The sequence below is a fragment of the Hemicordylus capensis genome, chromosome 9 (genome assembly GCF_027244095.1).
Source record: "Hemicordylus capensis ecotype Gifberg chromosome 9, rHemCap1.1.pri, whole genome shotgun sequence".
Classification (NCBI taxonomy): Eukaryota; Metazoa; Chordata; class Lepidosauria; order Squamata; family Cordylidae; genus Hemicordylus; species Hemicordylus capensis.
Window position 1 is genome coordinate 4,369,222 of NC_069665.1, and position 25,638 is coordinate 4,394,859.

Consider the following 25,638-nt stretch of genomic DNA (forward strand, 5'->3'; position numbering starts at 1 on the left):
GGGCTTGAGAGGTGCCTGGCAGGAACTTGACTTTTCTCGTTCTTACCAGCCACTTCTTTACACACCATCTAACATAATATAATTTGTGCATGGCTTCAGTTTTTGAAATACACAAATGTTCTTTTAGAACTACTCCTTTTGTTTGCTTGTTTGAAACCACGTTTTGTGTCTGGTGGCATATTTTTAAAAGCCCAGAGGGCAAAAGGGGGAACTGTTCTGCCTACGAACGCAGCAAAGGGGCACATTTTTAAAGTTGTGGTGCTCTGATGTTAAGCAGGTGGAAGTGATTGTCCCCTTTCAGCCCAGTATAGCATGTCTTCAGCAGCTATTGTTGCTGTCTCCATCTCCCCCCCCCACCACATTGTAAGCTCTTTGGGGGCAGGGAACAATTTTCTCATACTTTTTGCACATTGCTTTGAGAACATTCCTGTGTGTGGAAAACACATATTATTTTTTAATTAATAATAATATAAACCAATAATTTCCATAAGTTAGGGAGCCAGCGTTGTGTAGTGGTTAGAGGGCTGGACTGGGGAGACCCGAGTTCAAATCCAAATTCAGCCATGATACTAGCTGGGTGACTCTGGGCCAGTCACTTCTCTCTCAGCCTAACCTACTTCACAGGGTTGTTGTGAGGAGAAACTTAAGTATGTAGTACTCTGGGCTCCTTGGATGAAGAGCGGGATATAAATGCAAAATAATAATAATAAGTTCCTAGCAGTGGAAATGGCAGTTCAAGCATCTCTTCGTGACAGAGATGCAGGGATTCAAAATAGAAGATCAGTATTAGCTGAGATGGCCTCAAAAACAGTACAAGAGCAGTTGCTGAAGCAATATCTATCCCAAGACATTTTGAGGACACATCTTTTTCAAGGAATCTCTTAACAACTGCCTGAGAGAAATGTGTCAAGAACACATCTCTCTCAGTCGAGTGAAAACATCCCTTGGAAAATATATACTATCGAAACACATCAAAATAAAGATTTCTTCAGATGCAGGGGTCCCCCTGTTCCCTTGTGGAGTGGCTAGATTGGGCAAAAGAGCCCCCCAGTATATGTGGGAGCTCTTTTTCTCCTCAGCCACCCCAAAATCCTTCCAGTCAGGCTGCTAGAGTAGGGTTGCCCACTCCAGCCCCTGGAGTCTCTAGGAATTGGTACTGTGGAGAAATATTGGAGGAAATAAAATCTCCAGGAACAATTCCTGTTAGAAAGAATAGCTAACTCTGGTGTGTGTGCCTTGTAGGTAGGGAGCCTGGAGAGATCTGAATGGATCTTATGGAGAAATATTGGAGAGAGAAAAGTCTCCAGGATCACTTCCTGTCAGAAAAGAGTTGCTAACTCTGGTGTCTGCTTCCCAGCTAGGGAGCTTGGAGAGATCTGAATGGATACTGTGGAGAAATATTGGAGGAAACAAAATCTCCAGGAACAATTCATATCAGAAAGAACTGGTAACTCTGGTGTGTGTTTCCTAACCAGGGAGCTTGGAGAGCTGAATGGACATTGTGGAGAAATGTTGGGAAGGGGAATAATCTCCAGGATCAGTTTCTGTCAGAATTGGCAAGCTTGGTGCGCCTTGCTAGGGAACTTAACTAGATACCCTCGTTTCCTTTCTATGGGCATCAAGTCTTGGAAACTTGGCTCAGTCATTCAGTGTATCCCTGGGGGGGGGGGCGAATAAAGCCGGGGAAAGCCACAGTCGCGGCCATTCCCCCTCCCCCCACCCATCCCCCCTCAGCTGCACGCAGCCTCTTTTTTTCTTTCCCGCTCTAGTCTCCGCGCGCAAACTTTGGTCATGGTCGTTGATTGGCTGGCTGCTGGCCACGCTCTCAGGGACTTGAAAGCACGAGGCCGCCTTCTCGCCGTTGATTGGCCGGCTGCTGGCTCCGCCCAGGCAACTCGACGGGTTCTACGCTCATTTCTTCGCATTTGAGTTTAGGCGCCTGAAGGAGAAGGATGCCTTGGTGGGGAGGGGAGTCCTGCCTCAGGAGGAGGAAAGGCGCAAGCAGGGGGCGCCGCCGCTGCGAGGGGAGGGAAGCCAAGGCGGCCGGCCAGCCAGCCAGCCAGCTAGCTAGCTCAAGGCTCCATTGCAATGCATTCGTGTCCCATCCCCCGACCTCATGGCGTGTCTTCTTTTTCCTCACTCTCTCATTTCAGCCTCGCGCGAAGCGGCCCTGAGAGGACGAGCAAGGAACCCCTCGAGAGCCGTGCATGCTGGAAGGGGGGTTGCTGTGAGGGTTTCTAGCGCTCCCCTCACAGCTCTGAGAGAGGCAACTTCGGCTGGGAGCAGTGGCGTATCGGGGGGGGGGGGGAAACGGTGCCCAGGGCTGGCCGGCCCTGAAATGGCGCCACCCCCTCGGCCCCCACATACCTGGCGGAGGCGCAGTGCCCCCCCAGCCGGCAGATCGCTGGCGGTGGCAGCGATTCGGCGGCGATTCAGTGGCGGTCGTGCAGCGGCATTGGCGATGGCCTGTAGTGGGCCGAGCGGCAGCGCGGCGGGTCGCCCGCCGAGGACTACTGCAGAGCGGCGCCAAGCCTGCCTGCTGGCCCCACGCCGCTTCCCAATTACGCGCACCGGGCCAGCAGGCAGGCTCGGCGCCACTCTGCAGTAGTCCTCGGCGGGCGATCTGCCGTGCTGCCGCTCGGCCCGCTACAGGCCATCGCCAACGCCGCCGCACGCTCTCCGCCACACTCGGCGGGCGATCCAGGGGTGTGTGGAGGGAAGCCACTTTTTGGCGCGCCCCCACATGGCCCGCCGGGGTGGCGCCAGGTGCACATGCCCCCCCGCCCCCCTATAGTTACGCCCCTGGCTGGGAGAGAAGAGGGGCTGCCTCAAAAGAGCCCCTTGGTGCTTCAGTGGCAACTTAGTAGCCTGTAAATCTCCCCCGCCCAGCCCTGTGAGGAGGCTCCTCTGTCTGGAGGGCGGTGACTCCCTCAAAAGAGCTTGGGTGTTTCTAGGGTTTGATTATGGATGGCTTCCCCCACCTGTTATCGCTGTATGCTGCTTGGAATATTGTTTAAATACAAACTTAAAATATTTGTAAAAACTAAAATAAATAGGCTTTAAATAGGATAAAATAAAAAAAATAGGTTAAAAGCTAAAATAATAGGATAAAATCTAAAAAAAACCCCAATGAGCTAGTGCAGTATAATAAAGGAAATATAGGTCATTAACAGGGAAAGTTGACAAAAAATAGTGTGAGGCATTTTCAAAGCAGGTTAGATATTACTCAGAGCAGCCTGCAAAGGAGCTAGAGGATTACTTTCTTATATGGACTCCATGTTTTTGCTTTGAATAACCCTTGATTTAGTCAGAGGATAGCTTTCTCATTCTAGACTGTATCTCATTGCTCTACATGGCCTCTCATCTAGTAGGTACGCTCTGAGTAGTGGTGAAATGGCATATCCGACTTGCCCAGACAGTCAGCTTGGTCTGCCCTGCCCGTGGAGGAAAAGATGGATGGTGGAAGTGTGGCATCTCCAACCAGCCCAGATAATCAGCTTGGTCTGCCCTGCCCACAGAGAAAGCAAGGACAGTGGAAAAGCAGCATCCTTGACCTCTTCAAGCAGCGTGGTGTGCTGAGCAGGCTCGGCTGGCTGAAGGCACATGGTGATGAGGCAAGGAAATACTGTATGTCCTGGAGGCTTAAGATTTCAGGTCTGGTTCTCCTTATTTATTTATTTATTACATTTATATACTGCCCCGTCCAAATGGGTCTAATTCTTGGCTTGGACTCCTTAATGAACAGCGATGGACTTTAATAAGCCATTCAAAAGAGAGTAGAGAGTAAAGAGTAAAGGTCTTGAAACTTATGAAGCTTTTTCCTTTGTTTAGGAGGCGAAGGGGAGAAAAGACAAAGTAGTGCAGGAGGAGGAAGAAGAACAAGCAGAAAGGAGCAACAGGAGACATGAAAAGGGAAGAGGTAGGAATGATTATTTTTCAAGATGCTTCACAGAAGAAACAGAAAGGTTCTGCTTCTATACATTGGATGGCTTCATTGCTGATTTTCTCCCTGCCAGGTATCACTATTGAGTTCCTGGAGCCTGGCTTTCTTGTGCTGAGCTTAATGTCCCTGCACTGAAGGACCCCTAAAAACGTGGGGACGTGGCCTTCTTGGTGGCCATACATGCGGGAGTCACAGGGGCGTAGCTATAATTGAGTGAAATGGTTCAAAGAACATGGGCCCCCAGCTCCTGAGGGCCCTCCAGCTCCACCCCTCCCTATCTTCTTCATTATCTCCCTCACTCTGGGGGGCCACCAGAGAGAGGGATGAACACGGCCCCCTCTCCCCTAGCTATGCCCCTGGGGAGCCCCTAAATGGGCTGGGGTGTGGCTTTCCCATGCTGGACTTCATGTTGCTATACCATCCAAATGGTTCTTTTACTGGGTCAGCGAGCCAAAGAACATCACCAGCGGAGAAGTTTAAAAGGCTTTATTATTTGCTCTGCAGAAGCAAAGGTTCTGGTCGGCTATTGTCTAAATTCCAGAACCCCGAGCATCATTTACAACAGACTTTTATACTTTACAGATCACGTAGGCAAGTAATTACATAATGATTACATTATCTCACTTGTAGGTAAATAATAACAATAGAAATTGCTGAGGAGATTCCGATGATAACGGTTGAGCTACAGAGGAAGTCTCAGAGATAACAGTTGGGGCTAGAGAGGAAATTCCAGAGATAACCTTTAATTAAGTTCTTATCATATAGTGTGTTTTAAACCTCTCAGTATGAAATTGGTTTTCTGAGTATATCAATGTCTTTGCACTGGGGGTGGGGCTAAAACTGTGGGAGCGTGGTCTAGTTAATGGCTGTACATGGGGCAGCCCCTTATTTGGCTGAGGTGGGGTTTTTTCATGCTGGACTTCACATTGTTGCACTGGGGAGCCCTAAAATTGTGGGAGCATAACCTTCATAGTGGCCATACACTGGGGAGCCCCTGATTTGGCTGGGGTGTGGCTTTCTCATGCAGGACTTCACGTCTTTGCAATGGGGAGCCCCCAAAATTGTGGGAGCATGGCCTTACTAGTAGCCATACAGTGAATAGCTCCTGATTTGGCTGGGGTGCAGGTTTTTCATGCTGGACTTTATGTCTTTGCACTGGGGAGCCCATGATTTGCCTGGGGTGTTGCTTTCCCATTCAGGACTTAATGTCTTTGCACTGGGGAGCCCCCCAAATTGTTGGAGCACGACCTTCATAATAATCAAATACTGGGGAGCCCCTGATCTGGCTGGGGTGCAGATTTTTTCATGCTGGACTTCACCGGCTGTGAAGCATCTCTGCACAGAGACCCCCTCCATTGGGTGGGAGGTGGCTTTCTCATGCTGGACCTGAAGTATGTGTGCTGAGTTGCCCCTGGTTGGTGCTGGAGGCATTGCTTTCTCGTGCCACTGCTTGATGTATGTGCGCTGAGCTGCCTCTGGCTGGGCTGGCCTGGGGGTGTTGCTTTCTCACGCCGAGCTTCATGTCTGTGCCCTGAGCCATCCCCGACTGGGGCTGAGGGCATTGCTTTCTCGCGCCGAGCCTTAGGTATGTGCGCTGAGCCACCCCTGGCTGGGGCTGGGAGCGTTGCTTTTTCGTGCCAGGCTTTACGTCTGTGCGCTGAGCCGCCCCAGTGGGGGCTGGGGGGCATTGCTTCCTCGCGCCGAGCTTCACGTCTTTGCTCTGAGAAGCCCCTCATTTGGCCAGGGGGTGTGTATCTCCAATCCTTGCTGCCTGACTCTGCCCTTCGTACTCTGAGTGGTGTTGAGGAGGCATCTCCGACCTGCCCAGACCACCCGCTTGGTCTGCCCTGCCCACGGAGAAGTGCGGCCTCCCCGACCTCTTCAAGCAGCATGGTGTGCTGAGCAGGCTCTGCTGGCTCGAAGGCAGACGGTGAGTGGACTCTGGCCAGGCAAGGAGACGCGGCCTGAAGCTTTCCGGTCTCATTCTGCTTGGGTTGGGCTCTTGGATGAACAGCCCTGGTCCTCAAGCAGCCCTTCTAAAGGGGGGGAAAAGTAAAGATCTCAAAGAATCTTTTTCCATGCTTTAGAAGGCAAGGGAGAGAAAAGACAGAAGAAAGAAGTGCAGCAGGAGGAGGAAGAGAAAGGCACAACAGGAGACATGAAGGGGGAAGAAGTAAGCGGAGAAGACTGGCTTTCAAGAAGCTTGAGAGAAGAAAAGGGGAGAGTCTGCTTCTATGTGTTGGATGGCCTCATTGCTGGCTTTCCCTCGGCTCTGTATCCCTGAGTAGAGGCTGATCTACCTGGAGCCTGGCTGCTTCATGATGGACTGGATGCCCCTGATTTGAGAAGGAGGTGGACTAAAAAGGATGGATTGAGTGTCTATCCACTCAGTGGCCCCTTCTAGAGCTGGGATTGGACTTTCCCTTGCCGGACTTCACGTCTCTGCACTGAGGATTCCCCCAAATTGTGGGAGCATGGCCTTCTTAGTAGCTGTATACTGGGGAACCCCTGATTTGATGGTTGTGTGGCTTTCTGATGCTGGACTTCATGTCTTTGCACTGGGAAGCCCCCCAAATGGTGGTAGCGTGGTCTTGTTAAGGGACATACATGGGGAGCCCCTGATTTGGTGGGGGTGCAGCTTTTTTCATGCTGGACTTCACGTCCTAGCACTGGGGAGCCCCTCTAATATTTGGAGCACGGTCTTTGTAGTGGTCATATACTGAAGAGCCCCTGATCTGGCTGGGGTGCAGCTTTTTCATGCTGGACTTCATGTCTCAGCACTGCAGAGCCCCTATAATATTTGGAGCATGGTCTTTGTAGTGGTCATATACTGAAGAGCCCCTGATCTGGCTGGGGTGCAGCTTTTTCATGCTGGACTTCATGTCTCAGCACTGGGGAGCCCCTATAATATTTGGAGCATGGTCTTTGTAGTGGTCGTATACGGAAGAGCCCCCGATCTGGCTGTGGTGCACTTTTTCATGCTGGACTTCATGTCTTGGCACTGGAGAGCCCCTGTAATATTTGGAGCATGGCCTTTGTAGTGGTCGTATACGCAAGAGCCCCCGATCTGGTTGGTGTGCAGCTTTTTCATGCTGGACTTCATATCTTAGCACTTTGGAGCTCCTCTAATATTTTGAGCATGGCCTTTGTAGTGGTCGTATACGGAAGAGCCCCTAATCTGGCTGGGGTGCAGCTTTTTCATGCTGGACGTCATGTCTTAGCACTGGGGAGTCCCGGAAGAGCCCTTGATCTGCTAGTTCTGAGGCTTTTTTCATGCTGGACTTCATGGCTTGGCACTGGGGAGCCCCTATAATATTTGGAGCATGGTCTTTGTAGTGGTCGTATATGGAGGAGCCCCCGATCTGGCTGTGGTGCAGCTTTTTCATGCTAGATTTCATGTCTCAGCACTTGGGAGCCCCTGTAATATTTGGAGCATGGTCTTTGTAGTGGTCGTGTACGGAAGAGCCCCAAATATGGCTGTGGTGCAGCTTTTTCATACGAGACTTCATGTCTCAGCACTGGGGAGCCCCTATAATATTTGGAGCATGGTCTTTGTAGTGGTCGTATATGGAAGAGCCCCCGATCTGGCTGGGGTGCAGCTTTTTTCATGCTGGACGTCATGTCTCAGCACTGGGGAGCCCCTATAATATTTGGAGCATGGTCTTTGTAGTGGTCGTATATGGAAGAGCCCCCGATCTGGCTGGGGTGCAGCTTTTTCATCCTGGAATTCATGTCTCAGCACTGGGGAGCCCCTATAATATTTGGAGCATGGTCTTTGTAGTGTTCGTATACTAAAAAGCCCCTGATCTGGCTGGGGTGCAGCTTGTTCATGCTGGACTTCACATCTTGGCACTGGGGAGCCCCTATAATATTTGGAGCATGGCCTTTGTAGTGGTCGTATACGGAAGAGCCCCCAATCTGGCTGTGGTGCACTTTTTCATGCTGGACTTCACATCTTGGCACTGGGGACCCCCTATAATATTCGGAGCATGGCCTTTGTAGTGGTCATATACTGAGGAGCCCCTGATCTGGCTGGGGTGCCTCCTTTTCACGCTGGACGTCATGTATTAGCAGTGGGGAGTCCCAGAAGAGCCCTTGATCTGCTTGTTCTGCAGCTTTTTTCATGCTGGGCTTCATGTCTTGGCACTGGAGAGCCCCTGTAATATTTGGAGCATGGCCTTTGTAGTGGTCGTATACGCAAGAGCCCCCTATCTGGTTGGTGTGCAGCTTTTTCATGCTGGACTTCATGTCTTAGCACTTTGGAGCCCCTCTAATATTTTGAGCATGGCCTTTGTAGTGGTCGTATACGGAAGAGTCCCTGATCTGGCTGGTATTCAGCCTTTTAATGCTGGACTTCACGTCTTAAAACTGGGGAGTCCCGGAAGAGCCCTTGATCCACTTGGGGTGCAGCTTTTTTCATGCTGGACTTCATGTCTTAGCACTGGGGAGCCCCTATAATATTTGGAGCATAGCCTTTGTAGTGGTCATATGCTGAAGAACCCTTGCTCTGGCTGGGGTGCAGCTTGTTCTTGCTGGATTTCATGACTTTGCACTGGGGAGCCCCTAAAATATTGTGAGTATGGGCTTTTCAGAATGGACTTAGTGTCTGTACCCTGAGTGGCTGCTCATTTATCTGCCGAGTGTCTAGCAAGAGACGATGGAAATGCAGCCTCCCTGACCTCTTCTAGCAGCGTTGTGTGATGAGTGGGCTCTGTTGGCTGAAGGCACAGGGTGAGTGGACTCTGGTCAGGGAAGGAGACCCCTGATCTTAAGCTCTCAGTTCTCATTCTCCTTGCGTTGGGCTCTTGGATGAACAGCCCTGGTCCTCAAGAAGCCCTTCTAAAGAGGGAAAAGGGTAAAGAAGAAGCTTTTGTCTTCATTTAGAACTCAAAGGGCTGAAAAAACAATAAAAGTATAGTAACTGGGGGTGAAGCACATCCGGGCGGGCAGAAAACAAGCAGGTAAGGACAGGGCAGGGTTTAAGGATTCAGAATCTATTTTGTTCTCCGTGTTTTACAAGAGAACAGGAGAACGATTGAAGGAACAACCGTGGATCAAGGAGACAGAACATCAGCAAGGTGCCACAGGAGCCCTGAAAACTACCTGGAGAAGCGGGAGGAGATGACTGGATAACACTTGGAGTGTGGTTTTCTTCATGCTTGGCATGAGATCCCTGCTCCAGATTTCTCGGAGCAGCCGCTGAGCTGAGTGGAGAGCCACTGGCCTTGGGTGTGTCCAGGGTTTTATTCTGCCCCCCATTATTTCTGTGTGCTGCTTGCAATATTGTTTAATTACAAACTTTAAATATGTTAAAAACTAAAACAAAAATAGCTGTTGCCTAGGATAACGTCTAAAAGGATAGGATAAAACCTAAAAAGAATAAATGAGTGTAGGTAGTATAAGTAGGATAAAATCTAAAAAGAATGAAGTAGTGTAGTATAATAAAAGAAATAAGATCTATTAATTAGGAAGGCTAATGCAAAATAGTAGGGGTGTGCACGGAACCGCGGAGCTGCGGTCCGGCACTGGGGTGGGGGGTTCCATTAAGGGCGGGGGGGGCTTTACTTACCCCTCCTGCGCTTTCCACACACTGCCGCCGTAATTATTGAAAAAATTGCTCCTCCGATGGCTGTTCCGATTTTAAAAAATGGCTGCCCCCTTGAAGCCCTGGCCCCCTGCTGCTGCCTTGAAGCCCCCTCCCACCCCCTTAAATCTCGCCCCGGGCCCTTAAATCTTGCCCCGATAACATTAAGACGCGGGCGGGCGGCGGGGAGATGTCCTCCCGCCCCCTTCCCTGCTAGGCTGCAAAAGACTTTAGGAAGGCTTCTGCGCGTGTGCGCGCAGAAGCCTTCCTAAAGTCTTTTCCAGCCTAGCAGGGAAGGGGGCGGGAGGACATCTCCCCGCCGCCCGCCCGCGTCTTAATGTTATCGGGGCAAGATTTAAGGGCCCGGGGCGAGATTTAAGGGGGTGGGAGGGGGCTTCAAGGCAGCAGCAGGGGGCCAGGGCTTCAAGGGGGCAGCCATTTTTTAAAATCGGAACAGCCATCGGAGGAGCAATTTTTTCAATAATTAGTGTGTGGAAAGCGCGGGAGGGGTAAGTAAAGCCCCCCCCGCCCTTAATGGAACCCCCCAAACTCCCCACCCGAACCAAAACCACCCCGTGACCGGACCGGTCTGGAGGCCTTTAGAATGGCCTCCGAACCGGTCCGTGCACATTCCTACAAAATAGAATGAAGCATTATCAAAGCAACTAGTGTATTAAAATAATATTCAAAGCAGCATATAGAAATGATGAGAAAAAACTCATTGATACTAAAAGCCTGAAAGGCCAGAACACATGCAACTGGTTGCTCCTAGCACCATTCCCTCAGGTAGCTCTTGAGTGGCTCCAGGTCTCTTCCTGCTAGGATCCTACAGACTTCCCCCTCCTACTTGATGCAAAGATCAGGGGGTGGGGGGGATTTGATGTAGAAATAAAGATCAGTATTAATTGTCTTTGTATAGCTTTGCTTACTGACATGCTTATAGGATGCTGAAGATGGTATTTCTGTCAAGCACACAGAATTGATCCTTATTTCAAGTTGTCTGTGTTTTATTGTAAATGGCCCAGAGACTTGTGTTTTGGGCGTTATACAAATATGCTGAATAAAAAGTTGTCAATATTGTCTGCTAGAATTAAAGATTGCCATAGTTGGAAGAGTTGTGGCATTCAAAAGTACTGTTGTCCTAGGCTAGAGTTGGTGTCGCTCTTGCTGCAGGCAGAGACCTGCTTCATGAGCAGCAAATGCCAATGAAATAAAGGCGGAGATGGTCTGGCGTGAGGGACACTTCCTTGGAAACAAAGGACATTTTAGAAAATTGCCACTGATGGGATAAATTGCAGACTGTTGGGAAAGAGACCTCTCCCCTGCCCAACATGTTTAAATGAAAGATTTTGGTCAAACAGGTTCAGTCCTAGTTTGCCCAGAGCACAAGTGGAATCGACTGGACCATATAATTACAAATCTTCCTCCGTTTTTCACTCTCTCTCCCTAGGATAGATGATATCGCAGGTGCACCTAGGTAACTTGGAGCCTGGACCTAAAGGCCTTTGGAGTTTAAAGGCCCCCTTGCTGGAGGCCCCCCCTCCACCGCTGCAAGTTATGCATCACCCCCCCCACACGCTATTTTCAGCAGGTGGGTTTTTCAGGCCATAAACATCAACTGAACTCACAAGAGTATAAAACGGGTATATTTATGCAAATATGCATGAGCAGAAATATTCCAACAAGCAACTTAACATATTCCCATCCCACATACTGCTTTCCCTACTCTCTCCTCTGTCTCTAAAGTACCTGTCACAGGTCACAATCACACTTGTAGTAGGGGCCAGTGGCAGCCACTCCACCCAGGACAGACTGAAGATTTGGGGGACCCAGGGTGGGTGGAGGCCCTGGCGTCTGGCCTTGAAGTCCAGGGTCAGAGTGCCACTGGGTGGAATTATGAAAGAGTAACACACCAAGCAGAATGACATGCCCTTTTCTCCTGTCATCCTTGGGAATGTCTACAGGGTTCTTTTTCTAAAGTGTAAAAGGCAACTGACCTCCCAGCTCCACAAGATGCTTGCCATAGATGCAGTAACTGGTCCTTCTTCAAGGCATACTCTGCCATGCCTTCAGGGCCAAAGTCTAGTTATACATCGCTCTGCATCCCCACAAGTAAAATCTTTGTCGCTGGGGTTGCCACCTTCCAGACCTGGCCTGGAACTTCCAGGAACTCACCTCCCATCTCCAGGCTACTCTTGAAAACAACCCTTGAGAGTTTCATGGCTTGTGCTGAATAATTGGGGTGGGGTGGGGTCCAGGAATAGCCTCCGTGCTGGCAACCCTATCTCCCCCCCCCCGCTGTTCTTTTGCTGACCATGCTCCAGGGCTTTTCAGATGGGGGTCCCCAGAAGTTTTTGGGAAGGTGAGAGTTGTAATCTATCAGCATCCAGGAACCCCAGTTTGAGAACCAGGTTCACTCCCTGGCAGCATTCTCAGGTAGATCTGGGAAAGACCTTGGCCTGGAACCCTGGAGAGTTGCTGCCAGTCAGCGTCCATAAGAACAGTCCTGCTGGATCAGGCCCAACTTGGCCCAACTAGTCCAGCATCCTGTTTCACACAGTGGCCCACCAGATGCCTCTGGGAGCCCACAGGGAAGAGGGGAGGGCATTCCCTCTCCTGCTGTTGCTCCCTTGTAACTGGTATTGAGAGGGAGGTGGCCTATAGCCATCCAGACTAGTAGCCATTGATAGACCTGTTCTGCATGAATTCGTCTAAGCTTCTAAGGCCATCCAAGCTGTTGGCCAACACCAAATCCCGTGGCAGAGAATTCCATAGATTGATTATGTGCTGTTTGAAAAAGTACTTCCTTTTGTTGGTCTTAAATTTCCTGCCCTTCAGTTTCATGGGATGACCCCTGGTTCTAGTGGTGTGAGAGAGGGAGAAGAATTTCCCTCTGCCACCCTCTCCACGCCATGCATGGTATACACCTCGATTATGTCTCCCCGTAGTCTCTCCTTTTCCAAAGTAAAGAGCCTCAGCTGCTAGAGCCTTGCCTCATAAGGAAGGTGCTCCAGGCCCCTGGTCATCCAGGTTGCCCTCTTCTGCACTTTTCCCAGTTCGACAATGTCCTTAAGATATGGTGACCAGTACTGTAAGCAATACTCCCAAGAGTAGCCACACCATAGTTTTGCATAAGGGCATTATAATAGTAGCATTTTTGTTTTCAATCCCCTTCCTAATGATCCCTAGCATAGAATTGGCCTTTTTCACTGCTGCCTCGTGTTGAGTTGACACTTTCAAAAAGCTGTCCGCCATGACCCCAAGATCCCTCTCCTGGTCAGTCAGCGACAGCTCAAATCCCATTGGCATATATGTGAAGTTGGGTTGTGAGGGTTTTTTTTGCAGGCTACTGAGCTAGTAGCATCAAGAATCTGACTCCGTACAAGACAGCTTCCCATGTTCATATGTAACCCGAAACCTTACATCAGGGGTTACATTGATGTAAAGTTTCAGGTTCATCCAGATCAGGGCTGCACAACTTTGGCCTTCCAGTGGTTGTTGGACAACAACTCCCAGCATCCTCAGACACAGTGGCCAATAGGGGTGATGGGAATTGTAGTCCGACAATTGCTGAAGGGCCAAATTTCTGCAGCCTTGGTCTAGGATGACCAGGTAACGCTTTCAGATTCTTTGTTCCTATGATGTGTATAATTAATTGCAGTATATAAAATATACATACTTATATCTGCCAGGCAAGATGTACGGCCAGTGCCACTCAGCCAGAGCCAGACCTAGGTATTAAGCGATGATTAAGGGAGCCCATTTGAGAGGTGTGTGATTAATTTCAGAGCAAGCCCTAGATCTGCAAGTGGGATTCTTGCTGCCGCATGACTCAGAGTAGTTATCTAGGAAGTTAGCTAAGCAGGGTCTGCACTGGTTGCATATGTATGGGAGACTAGAAGTGTGAGCACTGTAAGAGAGTCCCCTCGGGATGGAGCCGCTCTGGGAAGAGCAGAAGGTTCCAAGTTCGCTCCCTGGCAGCATCTCCAACGAGATAGGGCTGGGAGAAAGACTCCTGCCTGCAACCTTGGAGAAGCTGCTGCCAGTCTGTGTAGACAATGCTAAGCAAGATAGACCAATGGTCTGACTCAGTATATGGCAGCTTCCTAGGTTCCTATTATCTTAGTCACACTTCACCCCTTTTGGTGTCTGTCTTAGAAGCCATGTCTGGGTATAGGATATATCACACCACAGTGCATACGAAACCACACACACACCCCTCCCATCTACCCCCAAAGCAAAGGGGCTGGAATAGAGGAGAGAGAGGTTTCAGACTGACTGCCTTCTCTGGTGCCTTTCCAAAGAGCAGCCTCCTCTGTTGCTCCTTCTGCTGACTGTCCCGCCAGGGATCCATGTCTTATTAGGGGGAGAAACTCCAGGCTGTTCTCCTCTAGCCAAGAATCCAAAGGCCCCGCCTAGTTTCTCCTTTAGATTCAAAGAAACCAGCAGTTTCCCCCTCTGTTGTGCTGCTTCATTCCACAAAATGAAACTTCACCCCCCAACAACTCCTTCCTATGGATTCCTGTTGCCTGGCCACCACCATTTCCCCCTTTGCCTCATTCCTTCCATGTCTCCAGTAGCACCACTTCCTGGACTGGATCGCTCGGTGACCTAAGAAGCTGCTGTATCCTGAGTCAGGCCCTTGGTCCCTCTAGCTCCGTACAGGATTGCCTTCACGGAGTGGCAGCAGCTTCTCCAAGGCTGCCTGCAGGTGTCTCTCTCAGCTCAAGCTGGAGAGGCTGCCAGGGAGGGAGGGAGGGAACCTCCACCCACGATCATCATTGGCACTACTCACTGTGTCTCTACCCATCCAGCCCCAGGAGCCACCAGCCGCCACTGCTTCTGCCCACTGGACTTCAACTCCCATAATCCCCAACTAAAGGCCACTAGGGCTGGGGATTATGGGAGTTGGAATCCAATAACAGCTGGAGACCCAACATTGAGAATCTCTGCACTAGGTGACCTCAGCCAGTGATATTGAGGAACAGGCCTTTGTTGAGGGAATGTTGTTTCACCCACGCAGGGAGAGGAGAGTCCGCATTGCATTGCTCACGGTCTGCGCCTGAGGCTCTGCTGCATCTCGGCACACTGATACTTGTGGTTAGGAAATGCCAGCTTTCAACGTTCTGGTTTTTGTTCCCCAGGCAGTGACTTATTGGAACACAACTGCTGGTTCTGATGGACACTTTTGCAGGTGGTCCGAACAACGTTCTTGACATCCGGTAACTTCATTTTGTGATCTATTCTACATGACAGTCCGTGAAAACATCAATGTCTTTTTCATGCTACTAGTTGTGGCTCATCCTGATGAGGCCCGGGGCGGGGGGGAGACCAAAGGAGGCAGCATGGGTTGCTCCCCCCCACTCTCCTGCCCTGCCTGAGAGCCATGCTGCCTGCAGGCTGGCTATTTTTCAGGCAGAGCTGCATTCCTAAAAATAAATAAAAATAAAATAAAAATTTAAGGTTTTAATTTGTGGAAGGTTTTTAAATTGTTAAATTGTTTAAGTTTTTGTATATGTTTAAACTTGTTTTATGCTATTGTTAACTGCCCAGAGATGAAAGTTTGGGGCAGTGTACAAATTTGATCAATAAATAAAAATAGAACTGAATCTGAACCAGCATCATGATAGGTCTTGTGGGACTTGCCCAGATCCTTTATCTCCCACCCTGCCTGAGAGCTGCGCTGCCTGCAGGCTGGGCATTCATCAGGTAGAGCTGTGCTCCTCCGCTCCTTGCAGGAAGAGCAGGATATAAATGCAGTAAATATATAAATTTGGGGGGGGGACTGGATCAGAATCAGCATCATGATAGGTCTTGCTGAACCTGTCCAGATAGGGGACAAAAACATGTGTTTCCAAACTATTTGACCACAGAAGGCTGATGGTAGTTTGACCTTCTGCATGCAAAACAGGTGCTCAGCAGAGGTGACCTTGTGTGCTGCAGCCCACCAACCGTGACTTGTCCTAACGAGCCAGGAGGGGCGCAGACTGGCCTCGGCAATGATTGCTTCGTTGAAAAGGCTCACTCCTGCAAGTCAGGCCAGAGATCACACCCACACTATTTCTGAAAATCTCTAAGATATTTTCTAAAGAGTTGAAGAAGGGCAGATTTGGGTGTGAAAAAAATGGCAACCAGCCCAATCCACGGTTCTTTCTGCATCAGGCTGATCATGCTTGTTTGTCTTGCCCAAGAAGACTGTAGCCAGTCAAATGAGGCACAGCTGCCTCCAGTTCCCAGCAGCGCTGGTTGTGCCACCTCTCCCATTCTTCCTGAGAACCATGCTGCCTGCAGGCTGGTCATTCATCAGGTAGAGCTACACAGTTCTGTGCAGCTCTATCTGATGAATGTCCAGTCTGCAGGCAGCATGACAGAGGGAGAGAGCAGCCACCTGAGCTGCCAAGAACCAGAGGCACCTGTGCCTAATTTGGTGCAAATATGCTGCCTCTGCCAGTCAACGAAGACAATACTGAACTAGATGGACCAAGGGTCTATGTTCCTATGTAAACCTTTGTTGCTTGATGGTGTCGAATTGGATCAATTATTGTGTATATATGTTTTAATAGATTTGTACTATTTTCAATGTTGAAATTTAAGTATGTAATGTATTTGTGCTGTTTAGAAAATACTCTAAACCACCTTGGGATTTTTTTTAATGAAAGGCGGTACTGTATACAAATTTGACAATCAATCAGTCAATGGTGTGTGGGTCAGTTTGGTCAGCAAAGCTCACATGCAGCCTCTGAACCATCGTCTGGAAGTGGCCCTCCATAGGGGCTGGTTATCGCTAGAGCAGGGGTTCCCCACCTATGGTCCTCCAGATGTTGCTGAACTACAACTCTCATCAGCCACAATTTATTGTGGCTCACTATGAAAATGGAGTTCCACTAAGTTGTTTTGTTGCTCAGACAAATCTCCTTTTCCAGCTGTTCCATGGTTTTCTTGGCAAATCCCAGAGGGGCGGTCATGTGATTTTGTTGCTGTGGGAACAACAGAGCATGTCAAGGTCCCTCCAGGACTAGCACACGCATTTTTGTGGGGGCAGAGACAATTTCATCACATGCAGAAAGTGCTCATCTCTTGGTACAAGGAAATGTCAAGCAAGAGAAGGAAGTGAGCAGATTCTGTGGTTGGCTGCGACAGTCTTTTAACATTCTCTCTCCGAAAATAGGTTTCCTTCCCCCTTTTTTTCAAGGAAAAAAAAGCCTTCAGAAAGGTCAAAGAGTTTCTGTTCTCAGCTGCTTCCAGGAGAGGGAATCCCAGCATTTTTGAAAATGTCATTATCACTTCCATAGTACCTTGCCTGTGTCTTCCTCATGCAAATACTTCCAGGTTCCATGGAGCCTTCTCAGGAGGAAAAGGAAGGTTTCTTTCTTGTTGAGTTCCATCATGTCTCTGCCTCTTTGGAGGCTGCCATCAGCTCAGTTTTTTTAAATAAGCATTTATTCTGCCAACAACAATTATTCCACTTTGTTTTTCAACCCTGGACTGGCTGTCTTCCCAGACACTGAAGATTGATTTAGCCCAGCAACTGGGTTCTTCTATTCTTAGACTGGGGTTCAATTTTGGGCCTCCAGCTGTAGTTGGACCACACCTCCCATCATCCCCAGCCACAGTGGCAAATAGCCAGGAGTGATGGGAGTTGCAGTCCAACAAGAGCTGGAGGACTCTTGTTATGTGCCATTGTCATAGACAATCTGGATGCTGTCCTCCTTGTCACACTTAACAGATCATCACAGTGGCAGCACCAATCTACTAAAGGCAGAAAGGGACTGACTGAGTCCAGGAGTTCTTCTGCCCTCTCCAAGGAATCTCCAGTCCTAGAATAGGAGAACTTTGTAGCTGAGGGCCAAGGTTTGGGTTCCCAAACTTGGGTCCGCAGATGTTGTTGGACTGCAATGCAAAGAGACAATAAGGGATACAAAAATTTAAAAAATCCCAACTTCACATATACCCTGATGGGGTCTGAGCTGTTGGTGACTGACCAGGAGAGGGGTCTTGGGGTCGTGGTGGACAGCTTGTTGAAAGTGCCGGCTCAACGTGCAGAAGATGTGAAAAGGGCTAGTTCCATGCTAGGGATCATTAGGAAGGGAATTGAAAATAAAGCTGCAAATATTATAATACCCTTAAACAAAATGATGGTACAGCCACACTTGTGGACATCTAAAGAAGGATATTGTAGAACTGGAAAAGGTGCAGAAGAGGGCAACCAAGATGATCAGGGGCCTAAAGCACCTTCCTTATGAAGCAAGCCTACAGCATCTGGGGCTTTTTAGTTTAGAAAGGAGGCTCCTGGTTAGGGTTAGGAATTCTATGGAATTCTCTACCACAGGATGTGGTGATGGCCACTTGCTTCAATGGATTTAAAAGGGGCTTAGACAAATTCATGGAGGACAGGTCTAATGGCTACTAGTCTGGTGGCTATAGGCCACCTCCAGCCTCAGAGGCAAGATGCTACTAAATACCAATTGCAGGGAAGCAACAGCAGGAGAGCGGGCATTCCCTAAACAGTTGCCTGTGGGCTTCTTCTCAGAGGCATCTGGTGGACCACTGTGTGAAACAGGATGCTGGACTAGATGGGCCTCCTTGGGCCTGATCCAGCAGGGCTGTTCATATGTACAACTACCATCATCTCCAGTCACAATGGCAAAGGGCTGATGGGAGTTGTACTCCCAACAGCATCTGGGAATCCAAGGTGGAGAACCCCTGTTATGGGGCAATTACAGTTTTCTAAAATAATTTTGATCAAGTGAACAAACCCCCTACAATTTTAAATAGGGTTAACCCACTAAACTGAATAAAACTGGTTTGGCCTGTCTGTTCTTGTTCCTTTAGCTGGATCTGCAGAAGCCAGTAGGTGAAGGTCTCCACAGCAAGGAGGAGCTAAACATTCTCATCTGCTCATGTCTGCAGGTCAAGTTGCTGTTATAAGCATAGTTGCAGGGGTCAGTAAAAAAAGGGTCAGTAAAAAATATTGGCAACCCTGCCAATATTTAAAACTTAAGTTTTAAGTCAGGGGTTCTCAGCCTTGAGTTCCCAGATGTGGTTGGACTACAACTCCCATCATTCCCAGCCACAATTGCTGCCAGCCATTGTTGCTGTGGATAATGGAAGCTGTAGTCCAACAACATTGGGTGATGTTGGGCAGCCGTATTTGAAGTCAATGCTGGACAAGCTATTGCCCAGGAAGTGAATGCAACATGCAGAGAAAAGCCTTCAAGAATGGGAGATGATATGTTAGGGGACTCGTGGGAAGAAGGCTGGTCTTGTGGTGGCAAGCATGGTCCACTCTGGTGTGCATTTGAATGGGAGACTACATGTGTGAGCACTCTAAGATATTCTCCTTAGGGGATGGGTCATAGCTTAGTGGAAGAGCATCTGCATGCATGCATCCAAGTTCCCTCCCTGGCGGCATCTCCAAGATAGGCCCAGGGGCATATCTATGGTGGGGCAGGCAGGGCACATGCCCCGGGCACCACTTGAAGGGGGGCGCTATTTTTAAAAATTAAAAAAATTTAAAAATGCCCACCAAAAACAAAATGGTCACTGCACATGATCAAATGGCCTCTGTGAGGCCCTAGGCCATGCCAGGCCTTGCAGAGGCCATTTGAGGATGTGTGGAGGCCATTTTGTTTTCAGTGGCCTTTTTTAAAAAAAAAATATTTTTAAAAAATGGCCACCACACATGCTCAAATGGTCCCTGTGAGGCCCTAAAAGCCAGTGGGGGGAGGGGGAACCTTTGCAGACCTCCCCCCTCATGGCCTTTAGGAAGCCCCCCAAAGGAGTTACAGGTATTTTTATTTTTAAAAAAATAAAATTAATATAAATTAATACTGTACACATATTCAATTTGGCACTATGTACAGAGAATCAGGGCTTGTGAATACTGAGCTGAAGCTTATGAGCTAGGATCGTATTCATTTGCTCTTACTTTCCTTCTTGTGATAAGTGAGTTAAATGTGATGTCTTAATAATATGGCTATTAATGGTGAGTTTGTCTTTGAATCAGTGTGAAATCCTTAGGATTAAGGCCCACTGGGAGTTTCTTGCTCTCTTTCTCTCATTTTAACTGTCTTTCTGAAAGACTAGAATATATTCCAAGCAGTGACACAGTTTACTCTGCATATCCTTTAATTATTTTCAGAGTATCTGGGAAAAGTCAAATTCTCCATTCATTTTTAAAACTTATGTAATAGTGATGCTACAATGCATAATAGAGAATTAGACAGGCACTTCTGTTTAGTTTTCCAATTACACCTCCACATAGTATCTGGGTATTTCAGGAGCCTCAGCATACTGAAATTTGTAGTTTTCCAGCATTTTTTGGTCTGGCTACATCCACTGCTAAATAGTTTTTAAAAGATTAAAAGATTAACGAGCTTGACTTGTATTTTTCCACTGATATGATGGTAAAGTGATCTGAAAGATGGGTGTCAGATGTTTGGGCGGGGGGGGGGCAATTTCAGTGCTTGCCCTAGGCGCTATTTTTCCCTAGATACGCCTCTGGATAGGCCTAAGAGTGACTCCTGCCTGGAAGCTTGGAGAAGACACTGCCAGTCTGTGCAGACAATACTGAGCTAGATGGTCCAAGGGTCTGACTCAGTATATGGCAGCTTCCTATGTTCCAATGGACTTGAGTGGTTTGAGAATAGCCGTGCTACACAAGCATGTCTCTCTTTTCATCTGTAAAATGCTGGATTCTACTGGGATTCCTCAGAGAGGTGCCCCCTCAAGCACTCATTGACCCCACTTGCCCCTGCCCTACATCTCCACTCCTAAACAGCACAGTGAATGCCTGCCTAGATGGGCTCTCCATTCTCACTCCCGTCATCTCCTCCTAAGAGCTGTTTCCCAGAACCTGGCCTTGCTGAGGGCATGAAGGGTCTTGTCAAGAGGCACAGATTGCTTATCATAAAGCAAAAATGCCCGAGAACAGAACAGATTGCATAACTCTTTGATAAAAACTTAATCCAAGCATCAGAGTCAGGGGGGAAGTGGTGGGACCTGCACAGATGTGTATACCCTATCTCCCAAAGCAGTATTTATGTAGCATGTTTAAAGCAATGCATTCAGGATAGATTTAGTAGAACTGTATTTAAAGAAACAGTAGCAGCCCCTGTAAAAAATGGGGTGGGGCACAGAAGGGGTGAAGTGCATTTCTTTGTGAGAGCCAGCATGGCATAGTGGTTAGGGTGTGGGACTAGGGCCAGGGAGACCGGAGTTTAAATCAGTGTTCATCCAGGAAACTCATTAGGTTATCCCTCAGCCTAACCTACCTTGCAGGGTTGTTGTGGGGATAATCATAGCCATGTGCACTGCTCTGCTCTCCTTGGAGATACATAGATTTATGGGTGGGTGAGCTGTGTCCTACATCTTAGGTTTGGGATGTAGAAATGGGGTGTAGTGGATGGACAACTACTGCATTTACCTAAATCTGAGACTAGATTTTCCCCAAATTTGATATTGGAGATCATCTTAAACAAAGAGTCTTGTTCCTTTCAAGTAAATGCAGGTTGTAACAGATTAAAGCCTTTGTCTCAGAGCAGCTCTTGTGAGGGGAAAAAATGCTGAATCATCCCTGGCGAGCTGCCTGGCTGGGCTTCTCCTAAAACTAATCTATCTTTCCGGTAGGATTAAAATGCTGCCGCTGCCACCCCTCTTATTGACAGAGCTTGAACCCCCCTGGGCTTGTACAAAAATCTTCCACGTGTAGGCCTACACGTGATGAGAAAACTGATAGCTGTTGAGTGCTTGAGGACGCTTTTGCACCAGAGAAACGCTCTTTCTTGAGTTAAAAACCAACTCTGAGAGGCTTGTAAAAATAAAAGAACAACACAACAGCAACCCAGTTTTATTCACTTACTACAGACTGCTTCCATCAGAGGCTTTTAGCTTTTAAATACACTCAAAAATACTTAGTAGGTTACAAAAATAGGTTGTCTTGGGCTGCAGTTTCAAGTTGCATTTAGGCACGCTTAAAAGTTTAAAGAGTTATTTATTTATTTATTTATTTATTTATTTATTTATTTATTTATTTGACACATTTCTACACCGCCCAGAACACAGGTTCTCTGGGCAGTTCACAAAACAACAAAAACAACCAATAAAAAGATCAACAAATTTCAATGCCCTAGGTGGATTGAGCATAGGCTAGTGTATCTTATTTTAATTACATTGCAGGTAAACAATAATAGAACAGTATCAGGAATATGCAAAGCACACACACAAAGAAATATGTTTCTAATGCAAAATCTGACTAACAAACTGTTCCCTGTGCTGAATTCCCTTTTCCTTGAAAACTCACCCAACACCTGATGAGAATCAAGCTTCCTTCAATCCTGTCTCTCAAGGATCCGCAGTTATTCCATGTGAAAAACCTCCACGCTGGCTTTGACTATGAGGGAGCAAAACCTCCATGGGAGGTTGACTATGAGGGAGCAAAAGCCTTTCCACACACGCTACTCTCCAACAAAGACTGCCCTTCTTATTCCAGAATTCCCAGCAACTGCTCTCTAGGTCCCACCCACCTGGTGTACTAATTGGCTGCCCTGGAGTTCACCAGCCTGTCAGTTGAGACAAGGGTTCACTCTTGTCAACTCTTTAGAGGGAGGGGAGGCTGATCACTACACAGGTATAACCTGTATTTAACCTCTACTTTTGAAGGGGGCCATATCAAATTCATAGTCATCTTCTATTCAGGTAAATATGGTACTTTTCTGAGTGGGTGCTTGGCCCCCTCACCCCCTCCTTTGGAGCTGCCAATACCAACAACAAACAAAAACAAACACCAACAATAATCAAATGTATTATGGACAGCACACCCACCCCACTTTAATCCTAACAACAACAGGGTTGTCAGGTCCAGATGGCAAAAAAAGTTGATATCCATCTCCAAAGTGAAAACAGCGGGCACTTTTCATCCCCAAAAAGTCTCCAAAAGGCTTGCATAAAATTTGCATATGTTTATTGGTATTATATATGCATATTTTAATAAAAACTGGATAATCTGAGAATAAATACATCTCACCACTGTGAAGCAGATGACCAGAAGGTGAGCTGTATGTCTGCTCAGTCCTCTGTCTAGACTCAGCCCCTAGTCTGGGTCAACATACACTAACCACTACTACGCGTTCCCTTCTTGTAGCCACGCAGGGCAACTCCTAGTATTCTGCCTGACACTACCATGCTCAAAGGTAGATTTAACAAAGTCCTGTTGCAGAGAGATTCTGCCCGCGCAACTCAGGAGCGATTGAAACAACAGAGCATATTGTCACTTTTACAGGGACATTCACAGTATGTATATTACCCCATATTTATCTAATCTTCCGGGCTGTTCTGATTATTTCTACATATGTCATCTTTTATCGGTCCATGATGACAAGATTTCTTATGTAGTCACCAAGTTCTGCCTAATTGCTAGTAGAATTTGTCAGACCATGTTAAGTAGTTCAATGGTCCAGTACTGCTATCTACTGAAGATATTAATTATCGTCTGAGTTGAGTTTTTTCTTTTTCTTTTTCTTTTGTAATGTCTTTATTAATTTTGTGTGTCTGTATTTTTCTGGTCTGTGACCTACTGCTACTGCTATTCTGCCTGGGAAATGCGTTCTGCAAATGTCGTAGGGGTCAGACATCTCTCTCAATTAGAGGAAACCGGAAAAGGATACTGTCTTGAAATGGGACTTGACGGTTGCTTTTTCTTAAGATTTGAGTTAATAGATCTGAGCAATAACTCAAAGGTCCTTGAAAAAGTTTCTGAATAGCTCTCTTATCTCCCCGGCCACCTTTGAAGGCAGCTGCCATTCGGAAACTGGTAAGGGCCATTTCTCCAGCCTCTCAGCATAGGCTCAGACTCAGCTTTTTGGCAGAAGTTCTCCAAATGGTTGACCCAGCAAATGGCATGAGGAAATGATAATCTTTCTTACACCTTCCCTAAGGGATTGTGTTCTTACAGAGGTTTTATTACATCAGGGATTCTCACTCAAACTTGGGTCCCCAGATGTTGTTGGACCACAACTCCCATCATCCTGGGATGATGGGAGTTGAGATCCAACACATCTGGAGACCCAAGGTTTGGAAGCCCTCTGTTATACCTGTTGTAACATGATTCTACAGACATATGGGGTGGAGGGAGCGGAGCAGGGGAGGAGCAGCCACTCAGCCAGAGTTTCTGCCAAGCTCACGAGTTTCCTTTCACATTGAACTGTCCAGCAGGGGACTTTACTGGGAAAGTCCCTGGGAAAACTGGCAAGCCAGTGCCTGGTTGGACCTGTACATTTCCCAAAGGCCTGAGGTCCTTTGCATAGATTCCTCCTCAGCACATAGCCTACCCCAAACCCCTTCTGCTGTGTCCAGGCTGAACAATTCCGACACATACAGTAGGAGGGAACATTAGGGTGGGTGGGCAACCGGGTCAGGGCAATAAAAAACAGCCTGGTTGTTTCCTGTCTCTTTCACAGAGGCTGGAGATGTGGAAATCAGCAAGGGAGCCTTTTTTATGCCGTGCCACCAAATACTATTTATCTATTATAATATTTATATCCCATCCCTCCAGCACTTTCTGGAGAGATGAGATTCTGTAGAACAGTTCACATTTAACTGTTTCGATGCTATGATTTATGAATTGAATGTTTTTGATATTTCAAATTTAAAAACTTAGCCGGGGGGGGGGGGCACACAAATAAAGCCAGATTTAAAACTCAGTAGAGGAAGACAACAAATAAAAACACAAAAAGGAGGGTCTTCAATTGCTTTCTAAAAACCCTAAGAAAGGGAGCCCGATGCAGTTCGTCTGGGACCTCATGGGGCTACAACTGAAAAGACCCTGTCCCTATCTCTGCCAGCCGAATCTCAGTCAGTGGCATGGCCCTAGTAGATTCCTATGACCAAATGTAATCTGACTTGCTCAAAACAGCAGATCAAGAGACAATCTGATCAACAAGAACCACAAGAACCCTCCTTTCCTCTGCATAAATTCCTACTCAGATTACATACCACAGTTAACATTGCCCTCCTGTGGCCATTCCTAGCATATATACAAATTGCAAATCCAGCCTTTCAAGTGCCAACCCCATTGAAAGCAACTAGAGGGAGAAGGATTTCTCTCTACCCACTTTCTCTACATCAACACCATGCATGATTTTATAGACCTCTATCACGTCTCCCCGCAGTGATCTTTTTTCTAAACTAAATAGCCCCAGGTGTTGTAGCCTTACTCATAAGAAAGGTGCTCTAGGCCCCTGATCATCTTGGTTGCCCTCTTCTGCACTTTTTCCAGTTCCACAATGTCCTTTTTTAGATGTGGTGACCAGAACTGTACACAGTACTCCAGGTGTGGCCGCACCATAGTTTTCTTTAAGGGCATTATAATATTAGCAGTTTTATTTCAAAGACGACTGTGGGGAGACATGATAGAGGTCTATAAAATCATGCATGGTGTGGAGAAAGTGGAAAGAGAGAAATTCTTCTCTCTCACACCTAACACTAGAACCAGGGGTCATCCCATGAAATTGACTGCCAGGAAATTTAGGACCAGCAAACTGAGGCACTTTTTCACACAACGCGTAATAAACTTGTGGAATTCTCTGCCACAAGATGTGGTGACAGCCAACAAGCTGGATGGCTTTAAGAGGGGTTTAGATAACTTCTTGGAGAAGAGGTCTATCAATGGCTACTACTAGTCAGAGGGCTATAGGCCACCTTGGCTCCAGCCTCCAAAGCAGGATGCCTCCGAGTACCAGTTGCAGGGGAGCAAGAGCAGGAGAGAAAGCATCCCCTCAACTCCTGCCTGTAGGCTTCCAGCAGCATCTGGTGGGCCACTGTGTGAAACAGGATGCTGGACTAGATGGGCCTCCTTGGGCCTGATCCAGCAGGGCTGTTCTTATGTTCTTATTTTCAAGTCCCTTCCTAATGATCCCTAACATGGAATTGGCCTTTTTCACAGCTACTGCACATTGTGTCGACACTTTCAACGAGCTGTCCACCACGACCCCAAGATCCCTCTCCTGGTCAGTCACCGACAGCAAAGATATCATCAATGTATACTTGTGGAAAGCTTTAGTCAGAATGAGACCCTATGGGTGGACAACACACACACACACACACACATCCATGT

At 47.7% G+C, this 25,638-nt stretch overlaps 1 protein-coding gene across 6 annotated transcripts; it reads left to right on the forward strand.

The window, feature by feature from the left end:
- The first annotated feature begins 2,673 nt into the window (after nucleotides 1-2,673).
- On the forward strand, nucleotides 2,674-16,203 carry LOC128334243 (histone H3.v1-like). 6 transcript variants are annotated; one of them, XR_008311231.1, is made up of 5 exons: nucleotides 2,674-3,654; nucleotides 3,832-3,919; nucleotides 6,031-6,116; nucleotides 10,978-11,118; nucleotides 14,672-15,391. XR_008311231.1 is itself a non-coding variant. In XM_053270708.1 (5 exons), the coding sequence occupies exons 1-4, from the start codon at nucleotides 3,453-3,455 to the stop codon at nucleotides 10,984-10,986; spliced, it is 345 nt and encodes a 114-aa protein (XP_053126683.1). In that variant the 5' UTR covers nucleotides 2,674-3,452; the 3' UTR covers nucleotides 10,987-11,118; nucleotides 14,672-15,391. The 6 variants fall into 6 exon arrangements, 3 of the variants coding, with proteins under 3 accessions (XP_053126683.1, XP_053126685.1, XP_053126686.1); XM_053270708.1 differs by having other exon boundaries at nucleotides 2,674-3,614; XM_053270710.1 differs by having other exon boundaries at nucleotides 2,674-3,614; nucleotides 14,551-14,686.
- The last annotated feature ends 9,435 nt before the right edge of the window (nucleotides 16,204-25,638 follow it).